Source organism: Trachymyrmex septentrionalis, unplaced genomic scaffold (genome assembly GCF_001594115.1).
Source record: "Trachymyrmex septentrionalis isolate Tsep2-gDNA-1 unplaced genomic scaffold, Tsep1.0 scaffold60, whole genome shotgun sequence".
Classification (NCBI taxonomy): Eukaryota; Metazoa; Arthropoda; class Insecta; order Hymenoptera; family Formicidae; genus Trachymyrmex; species Trachymyrmex septentrionalis.
In genome coordinates, this window is record NW_017305779.1 from 1674689 (window position 1) to 1686596 (window position 11908).

General features: G+C 30.0%; 2 protein-coding genes across 2 annotated transcripts in view; both read right to left on the bottom strand.

The window, feature by feature from the left end:
* The window catches only part of LOC108752421, a 14915-nt gene extending 11133 nt beyond the window's left edge, over positions 1-3782 (bottom strand). The window contains exons 1-5 of the mRNA XM_018493221.1: positions 3505-3782; positions 3048-3390; positions 2381-2608; positions 1637-1750; positions 1364-1519 (exon numbers count right to left, since the gene is read on the bottom strand). Coding sequence (XP_018348723.1) covers positions 1364-1519; positions 1637-1750; positions 2381-2608; positions 3048-3390; positions 3505-3782 — 1119 coding nt within the window. The remainder of the gene's footprint in view (positions 1-1363; positions 1520-1636; positions 1751-2380; positions 2609-3047; positions 3391-3504) is intronic.
* A 734-nt stretch (positions 3783-4516) lies between these two features.
* The window catches only part of LOC108752420, a 23699-nt gene continuing 16307 nt past the window's right edge, over positions 4517-11908 (bottom strand). The window contains exons 16-20 of the mRNA XM_018493220.1: positions 7852-8123; positions 6976-7324; positions 5617-5742; positions 4937-5092; positions 4517-4650 (exon numbers count right to left, since the gene is read on the bottom strand). Coding sequence (XP_018348722.1) covers positions 4600-4650; positions 4937-5092; positions 5617-5742; positions 6976-7324; positions 7852-8123 — 954 coding nt within the window. The 3' untranslated portion in view covers positions 4517-4599. The remainder of the gene's footprint in view (positions 4651-4936; positions 5093-5616; positions 5743-6975; positions 7325-7851; positions 8124-11908) is intronic.

Genomic DNA, 11908 nt, shown 5'->3' on the forward strand with positions numbered 1-11908 from the left:
GATAAATACCAGCCGTGGTACTAATGATAAATTTGATTTTCATTTTGTCGAAATTATTCATTAATAACAGAGACATAGTCTATTGTCAAAATTGCTCTTATTCGTTTTTAATTACATCTACAATAAAATACGTCTTACCGACGATTCCACCATAAGACAAAGAGCTTGAGAAAGGCGAGAGTGTACGCCAGAGTAAGACCAAGACAGTCCATGAGGAGCGAAATATCACTCAAATCAAAATGTGTAAAAACATATGTATACTGATAATATTGAACTGTCACCATCGTCGCCATATAAAATAACCAATAAAGAGTCGCGTGGGCCGAATCCGGCCACATACCGATGAAACGGAGACCAATTTCGACTGGGCGACTGATGGTACTTGTGCGCTTCATCGTTCCGCAACAATTACTGCACGTTACGAACTGAAGGCTATCGAGATGTCAATGCACGTAAGGAATGTAAACTTAGACCAGTAAAATGCACAATGAAAGCGTCGCTCTCCGAATAATCATGGAAAAAGACGATAAAGCGCAGTCCTCCCTCGATCAATCGTAATTATACGCCGACTATTCAAATCCCATTATTTCTTGAAAGCTTATAAGTACACCGAATGAAAAACAAAACGCGTCCACTTTTCCCGCTGAAATAGCTCATGTAATATTTCTTTATAATTACCGAAGAGATAAAACCTTGTAAATGCGAAGATATAATCATTTCTGCAATTAGCGACTCTACATCCGACAAAAAAGTACGCTATTACGAAAAAAAAAAAACGTTAATATCTATAGGCAGAAAATAAAGATAATATGAAAAAGGAAAGTGAAGAATTTGATATTGAATATGCGCATGAAAGCTAGATTATTCTCAATTTTGTAATAGCATAGTAGCGTTTTATAAGTGAGTGGTAGCATCACTTCTTTTTTTTATATGTAAATAAAATCATATTATTCAAAAATTAGACCTCTGCAGAGTATATGGTTAAATACAAAATACTTTTTGCCAAAGTTTATTGTACTAATATATATATATATATATAATATGTATATACAAACACTCCGCTCAACGGAGAATTGAACGTTTGGCTAAAACTATTCTTGTCGCATTGCATAGAAATCAAATGGCGTCCTTTCCTTCAGAAAATGTCAGTTTGTTATTGCCATTGAGATAAATTTAATTTAATATTCTATGATATTAAAAGACTCACCAGTGTCCAAATGCAATTCTTCATTCTTTTTTAATATAGTGCACTCAATACGGATATATACGACGCAGAGGACTTCATAATCTGGCAATTAAACACATTAAAATTTTTGTTTTAGTTCGAACGGCAAAAGTTTCCGCATAGTTCAAGTTAACTCACGGTTGTAAAACCTTCCAAGGACAGATCAGTTATCTTGCCCGCAGTGATGGTTAACCGTTTCTGTGATCTCAACATAAGGAACATCAAGATTCGACACTCGCTGGGAGTTAGATCGTACCACAGACACTCGTACGCAGCATCACTGATGGATTTACTCTGCAAAGACAAAAAGACTTCCATGATTAATCGCGTCTAATAATAAATTTCTTTCAGAAGTTAACGCGAAGTTTCAAGAATTTCTACGACGCTACCATTATGCTCCCTTACGCTGACCTTGGCACTAAGATATTCTCCAGCGTAGCAAAAAACAAATGCCTCGAGAGTTATCGCAACATAAAAGATGAGGGATTTCGTTATCGTCGTAGCGCCTGCTTCCGTACCGATAGACTGCAATATGCATAATACTTATATATAAGACAATTTATAAACATTCAAGCATTTTGCATCTTTCTTGAAAAAAATTTTTTTTAGAATTTTTATACAAATTTAAATATTCTTCAAAAATACTAAGAAAGTCTACATCTTCTCTTAGAATTTTCCATATATATAATTTTCAAAATATTTCAAAACTTTTAAGAATTGACATTCTATAATTTCTGAAAAAATCTCGCAAACTTTTCAAATTTTATAAAGATTCATCAAAAATTATAGGATGAAAAATCTTCTAAATTTTTGAATATTACAGAATTCATATATTATATGAAAAATTCTAGAAAAGATGTAGACTTTCTTGGCATTTCTGAAAAGTGTTTCAATTTTTCTAAAAAAAATCTAAAAATTTTTCTAAAATATTCCAAAATTATTCATAAAAAATTCCGAAATTTTTATATAAAAATTCTGAAAAATTATATAAAAAATTAGAATAAATTTTTATCAAAATTAAAAATAATATTTAAAATTTAAAAGTAATTTGTAAAAAAATAAAGACAGAGAGAGAGAGAGAGAGAGAGAGAGAGAGAGAGAGAATAAGATGAAAACAATATTATAGCACAAAAAATGTATAAAATTAAAACTTACTATTACAATCACAAAGCCTATACAACAGATGACCAAAGTATTCCAGATAAATTGCAACAATGCGATGTTTGAGAAAAGATCTTCAATATCGTCTGACAAATCGATGATTCTCTGATGTCTATTAACTAAATCTTTAATAGCAGCCAGAGAAGATCTTGATGTATGCTTAGAGGAAATTTCCATGAATCCTTGCAGCATAATATCAATTTGACCACTTACGTGTAGTACCTAAAAAACATCTTCAGTTTTATAGACACTTTACAGCAGTATGGCTATATCTCCGCAAAAAATCTGAAAAATTATACACACAAAATTGTATTTAAAAATAAAAAAACTATAGTATTTGTTGAAACACAAGATTCCAATGCCACTAAAAAGACAAAAAAAAAAAAATCTAGTATAAAAAATTATAGAATATAATAATAAATAGTCTCTCACAAATATCCCAGAAACTACTACAATTAATTTCTAATTCCAATTGAGTTTTCAAATAAAGAATTAGCTAACACAAAGAGAAAAAGCCTGTACGTACACACACACACACACGCGCGCGTATAATTAAATGCAAAATGGTAATATAAAAATAATTATTTATGTCTTTTATAAATTTAATAAAATTTTGATAACTTTCGAACCAATTAAGTCATGAAATACAATGAAGTCTTACCAGCGTAACGAGCAAAGCGTTCAGCATAGCGATGATACAAGCTACAGATAAATCATGAAAGAATTGAAGTATCAATATTAGCTCAAAAATCGGAAAATTGTCAATCTTAAAAGGAAATTCCATTTTGATGGGCAGCTCCCGAGTTGAATCATCGTTATTTTGAATCATTGACCGGAGAATTAAACCTCCGATTACATAAAAGAACACAGCTAATGCATTTGTAGTGATCATTACGTTGGAACATTGACGCGACCAGTTGGCGTATCTGATCATTGTGGACACATCCGAATGGATTGCGTCGCTCCAATCTTTATCCATTGTATCCAGAATGGCGAACAACTTTCTACGGATTTTTTACATCCCATATCATTCACGAAAGATAGAAATGGAATTAAAACGAAATGAAGGCATGGTCGATCACTCGCCTTGTCTGCAGAGACTATTAAGTTAATCTTACCGACGATTGAACCACAGATTGATCAGTTTAAGGAACGACAAACTGTAGCCGAATGTGATGCTTAGGCCATCTACAAAAACCGAGAGATCGCTGAGGTCGAAGTGTGCGAAAATATATGCATACTGAAAGTATTGCATTATTGCCACCGACACGATATAAGTCCACCAGTTGATATTCGCGTATACACAATGTGGCCACATTCCGATAAAACGTAAACCCACTTCGACCGATTCACTGATAGTGCTTGCGCGTCCTATCGTATCTTTGCGTAACTCCATGTTTCTTCTGAGAAAGTCTACTTCCAAGCCGTGTAAATCTCTTAGACATAATAACATCGGATAGAGCAAAAAGTAAAAACGATAGAAAGAGAGAAATAAAACATAATAATGTGAACTGCATCATTACCATCGATCAATCGTAATTACTCATACTTCACAGAAATGAAATTAAATTGAAACTAAATGCTCGCCAATTTATTAGATTATAGACTTGAGAGGAAAATGTAACATGTAGAAAAAGCAATCTATCTCAAATTTTTTTCTGTTTAGTTTAAAAACATTGAGTTTTCCGACGATAGAGTCGCTAACTTACTGAGTCATTTACTTTAAAAATGCATGAAGCTTACTGAAAATTGATCAGTGTTCGCTGAGAAAAAATTCAATATACTAAAACGAACAATAAAGTAAAGATAAGCAAGAATATGAAAAGTAAGTTGGACGATACGGTCATATAGACGGTTTTCATTATATAAAAAAATTACTTTTATTTTTAAAAATATATATAGCAAAAAGAATTTATGTTAATGCACAAAATGTTCAATTATTTTTATATTAAAATATAAAATTCAAAAAAAAATATAGAGGTTTGAATATATGCGAGTAATGCGAGTAATTTGACCATGAAAATCTAAAATATTTTATTACAAATTGTGGAAGGTAAATTACTACATTATGCTACATTTAATTTACATAATTATTATCATACAATTTCACATGTATCACAGAAACTGTCAAGAAAGAACCGTTGAGAAAAACTCCTAATATCTTTAACAACATATAATGGCCATCTAGACACTAAATGGCTTGCCTTCGAACTTCAATACATTGCGTGCAATACTGACACATACGAAACAGAGGCCTTTAAAATCTAAAAAAATTATACCAAATAATAATAATATAATAATAATATAACAATAATAATATTTAATAATACAACAGAAAGTCGATCGAAATAAATTTATAAATAAACAAACTGTTAAAATGTAAGTCAAATATTTCTATTAAAAAAGACATATTTCACAATCAACTAAAAATTATATTATAAAATCCCTTAATAATTAAAATACATCGCGATTGTACGGAATGACATAGCTATCAGTTGATCCATCAAGATGAGGACTTTATTAACAAAAAATTCAATGTTAAAATCTTACACTCGTGAATCCCTCTAACGACAAGTCCATCATATTTCCAGCAGTAATGGTAAGTCTTCTTTGTGACCTCAATATTATAAGCAGAACAAGCTTACTCTCCTTGGGTGTAAAATCATACCAAACTGATTTGTACGCTGCATCGCCGATCATTTTGCTCTAAAGAAAAGTGTTGCAAAAAGTTGTGTTGTCAGTGAGATAAATGATTAAAGTATAGTTTGATAAAGAAATCATCATATACTTAAATTATAACAATATATTCTTGCTAAAAATAGATAATTAAAGCAAATTATTGTATCATTAACATTAATTTAAATAATTATCATTTAAATAATATATAAGTAATAATAATTATTTTACTAACAAAAAATTAATACGTTAAAAGCAAGATATTTGTTTAATAAAACTTGCACATGACACAATATATATTATACAAATTCATATAATTATTATGAGGTCATTGCAACATATTTACATTGAAAAGAAAATATCTATCGATTTTTCTTTTTGCATTGAAAAGAAAAGGAAAAAGAAGGTTTAACTTCTTCTTTAAATACTTATATATCCTCCATAAAAAAGACGCAATTATAATTATTTGAAATCATCGCACGATGTATAACCGAATCGTATAAATTAACTTCTCTATACAGAGAATCAAGCTGAAAAATCTCGATTGTTCCGACCTTGGCAGTGAGGTATTCTCCGCAAAAGCAAAAAGTAAACGCCTCCACGGCAGCAGCTATATAAAACACTACAGCTTTCATTAGTGCCGTGCCATCGACCGTGTCCGAATCTTGCGTGTTGATAGACTGCAACATCAAATCGTGATATAATTCATTATCATTGCAAAATGAACATTATTTCTCTATACTCTTTATTTTTGGCAAAGAATTACTTACTGTTATGACCGTGAATCCTACGCAGCAGGTTAGTAGTGTACTCGACATGAATTGAATTAGCGCTATATAAGAGAAGATTTTATCAATTTTGTCTGAGAAAGTGATAATCTTTTGATGCTTGCCAATCGCTTCTTTTATACAGAAAGTTAGTTGTTGATCGTTCATTTTGGGAGAGATATTTCTTAATGTATCACACAAAATTTCTATCTGACCGCTCGTATGAAGAATCTGAAAACGTATTATATATATATATATTTCTATAAAACCGTGATATAAATAAATAGAAAACAGTTCCACACTATCATAATAGTTACTAACCACGTAATACACAATAGTAAGTTACTAAATATAATAAAAATAAATTACGTATAGTTAAATTAATCTTAATTGACAGCATTGTAATAATGAAAGAAAAGATTGGATGCTGCAGCCAATTAAAATATGTTATGCCATATTTTACTATCATAATTTGCTGCAGCAGCCAATCTTTTCTTTCATAATAATACTGTCAATTAAGATTAATCTAACTATACAACACGAAACTATTAAATACACACATCGTTTAAGATAAATATCGTTTTCGATGTTTTTTGATAGAGAGGAGAATAAGAGAATTATAAATATTTAAGAAAAAAATTAAACAGAGTCGACGATTGTTACTCAACTAAATAAATTTTTAAAAGGATATTAACTTTAAACTAAAATAGTTAACATTTATATGTTAACAATGTAAAAATAATTTTAAACAAAAATAAAATTTAATTTGGCATTGCCCCGAAATTACTTGTCGTAGCGACAAGTAATTTCGAACGACAAAGATTTTACTTATTGTTTAAAATTATGTCGTTTATATATAAATTAATTATTGCAACTTAAAGCATTTTAGAACAATTTAGAGCATTTTTTTTAAACACGTTTGTGATTAGTAAACAATCACTGACTTTATTTAAATTATTTTTTGATGCTTCCAATTTCCCACTCTCCTCTACATATAATATATAATCTGTTAGTATAATATAGTTAGTTAATAAATAAATACAACGTTATGTGAAAAATACAACAACTGACATGATCATACAATATCGCCTAAATGTAAGTATAAAAATATCGAAAAAGAATTTTTCTATCATATATTGCACTCACTAATGTGATGAGCAGACTGTTAAGTACGCCGGTCGTAGTGGAAGCTGCCAATTGATGAAGGAACTCCAGACTCATAACGAGCTCGTACAGCGGCGACTCGTTGCATCGTAACGGAAGCTGTAGCTTTAGTGTGAATGCGCGAACAGGCGTCTCGATTCCATGATCGGCATCGTTGGTATGGGATGCGAGCACCTCAATGCCGAAGCACATCACTGCTACCGAATGAAGCCCGATGATAACATTGGAAAAGCGCCGCGATAGATTTGCCTTGCTCATCATGATGTGCATTTCGCTGCTGGTGGCTTCCCTCCAATCTGCAGCCATTGCAGCTAAGACGTTGTAAAATATACTGCGGCAATTTATTCTATCCAGGTGTATGGATAAACAGTTAACAGTAAATAGGAATACAATAAGATAGAAAAGAATATGTTCTGGAAAGGAAATAGATCTAATCTTCCAATATACATTTGATAATAAATGAAGTGATATATAAATTATGACAAAAAATGTAATAATAAATTTAGCTTTACCTATATATTATATTGGGTCGTCCGGAAAGTTCGTGCGTATTTTCCGCACGGACTTTCCGGACGACCCAATACATAAATATTACAATTAGATGGTGATATTGTCTAAATTAACTAATAAAGGCTGCCGTATTCAAGTCTGATTTAAATATAATATATCTTCTTTCCTATAGATTTTAAATTAATTGGAAATTTTATTGAAAAATGGATAGAGGAAGACATAATTTTTTTCTCTACTCTCTTTTTTTCTCTCTCTTAAGAGAGAAAAGATAGTGCTATAAGAATCATGACTTTTAAAAATGAAAAAGCTTGACTTTGATTTTTGACTGCATGGAAAATATTTTCTTACCGACTATTGAACCACAAAATAATCAGTTTTAGAGACATAACGCTGTATTCTATAGTGACACTTAAACCATCCATCAAGTACGACATATCGTCGGTTCTTAAGTGAATAATGATCCACCAATATTGGAAAGTCTGCACTATACCGATGGTCAATATCCAAAGGCATCGAAACAACAAGGCGCAAGGCGTATTAGGCCAAAACCCAATACTTCGAAGACCGATTTGCACCCAAAGAGCAACAGTGCTTGTAATCATGTTATCGCGTCGTGACATCTTACAATTTTATAACAAAATATAATAATACCGATATTTTAATTTATATTCACTATTACGTAAAATTTGACCAATAATTCGACATCTGCGATATCTGAAATGTAACTTGAAATACTTGTCAAAATTGTTCACGTCGTAATGTCACGATCACAATGCCAATAATAGTAAAACGACTCTAGAGAGGCATGTTGATCACGCACGGTTCACTGGCTAAACGTAATCGTAGCAAGATAATCACCGATCAATTGCAATCAACTGAAAACAGAGTTATAGCAGTTTACATGAAACAACGGGGATTAAAATTGTAGCTTTTTAGCTATAATTACAATGCACAACCGCAATATATAATAGTTAGTCTTACTCTTTCGTAAAAAATGTCGCCGATGGAACAAATTAATTGCTTGGAAAATGCAAAAGACAGCCATTTCTACTTACATCCACGGGAACAGTCACAGTTCTAAAATAGCTCTTTCAAGAAAAGTATTAAATGTATTGAAAGACACGAAATGAATATCGAAACAAAGTTAAGTGAAAATATAACAAGCAATATATTATACAGTCGTATTTCTGTGCATGCGAAAGGTTATTTTCTTAATAATGTTATTAAATATTATTAAATAAAACAAAATATATTAGAGTGCAAAAAATTTATATTTGATTTTTTAAAGTGATTTAACTGTCTGGAACACAAAATTATTATTTCTTTCATTTTCTATAACGTTTTAATATTAGAAAGTGTGCGATTTCTCATCAAAAAACTTCAAAGTAAGTATTTTTTTATCTTAAAATATAAGCCTCAAAATATAGGAAATTCTTTTCATTCAAATTATTTTGCAATGATCCATTCAAGTGATAATCTGCTGGATATCAGGAAAATTCATAATTTCATCAAATCATTAACACCAATTTATAAGAATATAAAATTAGATTTTTCTTGCATATTATAAGATTAACTAAAATAACATGATAAAAATACATATATATTTTGTATCAACAACGTGTATTATATTAAATTATAACAATTAATTTATAAAAATAAATACTTTGACTTATCACAGTGTGTATACACAGTCTAAAGTACAATATATACATTTTCCTCAGTGTCAATATATTGCGTACAAAGCAGATATGTACGTCATCGGATTTCAACCTCTGAAAAATTAAATAATTCGCAATGAATTAATTTACTATGCAGATTAATCAATAAAACAAAACATTATCATCATTATTATTGCAAACAATTGAAATAAAAAAACGAATAATAAAATATAAATTATATTTACATATCTTCAATTGCATATAACATAAAATAAGTAAAATACTCGAAATTTCTTCTACTTCTGATATACTGTTAACATATCCTTAAATTATTATTAAATATATTGTCATGTTTAAAAGTAATATTTAACTTTTTTTATATTATATACATATTTATGTACATTTAGATGAAAATGAATGTCTAATTTTTATTTGAAAATAATGCGTTATAAGATACATCAAAGATGTCGAAGATATCAAACATGAAAAATGAAACATTTCTTAACACTTCCCACAATAAAAACGATATAATATTAACACTAAATGTATATTGCAAAATATACAGTTATAAAATTATACAGATGTGGGCCATTATATCGATGATTTCTCCAACTGTTGTCCAGGTATTAAAAATTTTGAATTTATGGACACATTATGGCACTGATAGTTTATTTTTTTTTTTAACAACTAATTGTAAATTATACCACTGCTGTAATAAGTGCTATAATTTTTAATTCACCCGAAAAAACAGTTAATTATCAATATAATGACATACTGTCTCAATAATTATTCAATTTTTTTAATATAGATGTCTATATTATTGCAATATATAACTATAAAAAGTCCATAATTTCAATGAAATCTTACGTTTATGAATACTTTCCACGATAAATCCATACATTTCCCCACAGTAATTGTCAGATGTCTTTGCGATCTCATTATAACAAATAGTGGAATGCGGCGATCCCGAGGTTTGAGAGTATATCAATCAGATTCATATACGGCATCACCGATCGTATCTGCTCTAAAATGCGAATGAGATACATATGAAGAAATATGATGTCGTCCTCGACACGTATATTATGCTTCATTATCAAACAAGTAATCTTTTTGTATAAGTTCAATCTTTTTATTGACAATCTAGTAATTTTTTCAACAATTTTATACAAAAAAAGAAAAAACTGACTAATGATTTCAGATACTCATCTTATTACTTAGATAATCATAAGGAAACAGAAGATAAATGCCTCCAAAAGGATAGCAATATAAAAGAACAAGGTCTCCACTAACATTCTAACTCTTTCATCTGTACCCTGTTTCAACTGTAAATCAAGAAAACGATCAGGAAGAAAGTTCGTTATAAGGCAGAAATCTCAGGCACGCAAGAAGCAAGCGGTCATCTCCCACCATCGTACACTTCGTGAGAACTCTGTGTGTGAAGACAAAGAAGTTCGAGGACATCTGATCAGTCATCTTACAGCATTTCAACAAATGAATAAATAACTTGAAATCATGCCAATACATTCATATAGAAACTTTTTACTTGCTCTCTGCTTGTGGGTGGATAGTGGAGATTCGTATTTATCATGTGGTTTGAGCGAGCATGTAAATTTGAAACCCATATATTGCCATTTCAAATACCACAAGGTACTTGAAACCAAAATGTGAATAACACACATATAAATAACTACATTTAGAAATAACAGTCTGAAAATATAAAACATTATTATTTCTTTCTAGTTTATAGGTATAAAAGGTCACGTCCAACGTGTGTAGGTGTATGTGTAGTGTGCATATCTGAATATCAGAATAACAAGGTAAGTATCTGGAATTGTTCATTTTTTTCTTTTTCTATATAAAATTGTTGAAAAAATTACTATTATGCTGCAATTGAATTGAAAAACTGCATTTCCTATTCAAAATTTTGAATTAAACAGTATTCACAATGCACAGAAAAAGCTAATATTATTTTTAGATTGAAAGACATAGAGATATGCTCCATACAATTCCTATAAATGAATAAAAATGCATTCAGGATTGAAAAGCATTTATTTTAATTTGTGAATCAATATTTCTGAAAATCTGAATCCATTTTGATTCATTTCAATCCATTCTCATTTGCTGGAACGGTTGTGCGATCTTCCAAGGATCAGGTCAATTATTTTGCCCAGTGATGGTTAATCATTTCTGTGATCTCAACATAAAGAATATCAGGATCCGACAATCGCTAAGAGTTAAATCACAGGCACTCGTACGCAACATCGCTGATGGATTTACTCTGCAATGACAAACAAGCTTCAGTGATTAATCGCGTCTAATGCTGATCTTAGCACTAAGATATTCTCCAGCGCAATAAAAGACAAATGCTTCGAGAGTTATTGCGTAAAAGTTGAGGGATTTCGTTATTATCATAACTTTTTCTTCCAATACCGATAGACTGCAATATATATTATATGTAACATGTATAGGGCATAATTTATATACATCCAAACATTTTGTATCTTTCTTAATAAAAATTTTGTTAGAATATACGAATTGAAATATTCTTCAAAAATACTAAGAAAATCAACATTTTTTCTTAGAATTTTCTATATATACAATTTTTAAATACTCTAAAATTTAAAAAATTTCTTATTCTATAATTTCTGAAAAAAATTTCATTGTATTTCATGATTTAGTAATTCAAAAGTTGCCAAAATTTTGTTAAATTTATAAAAGACATAAATAATTGTTTTATATTATATCTT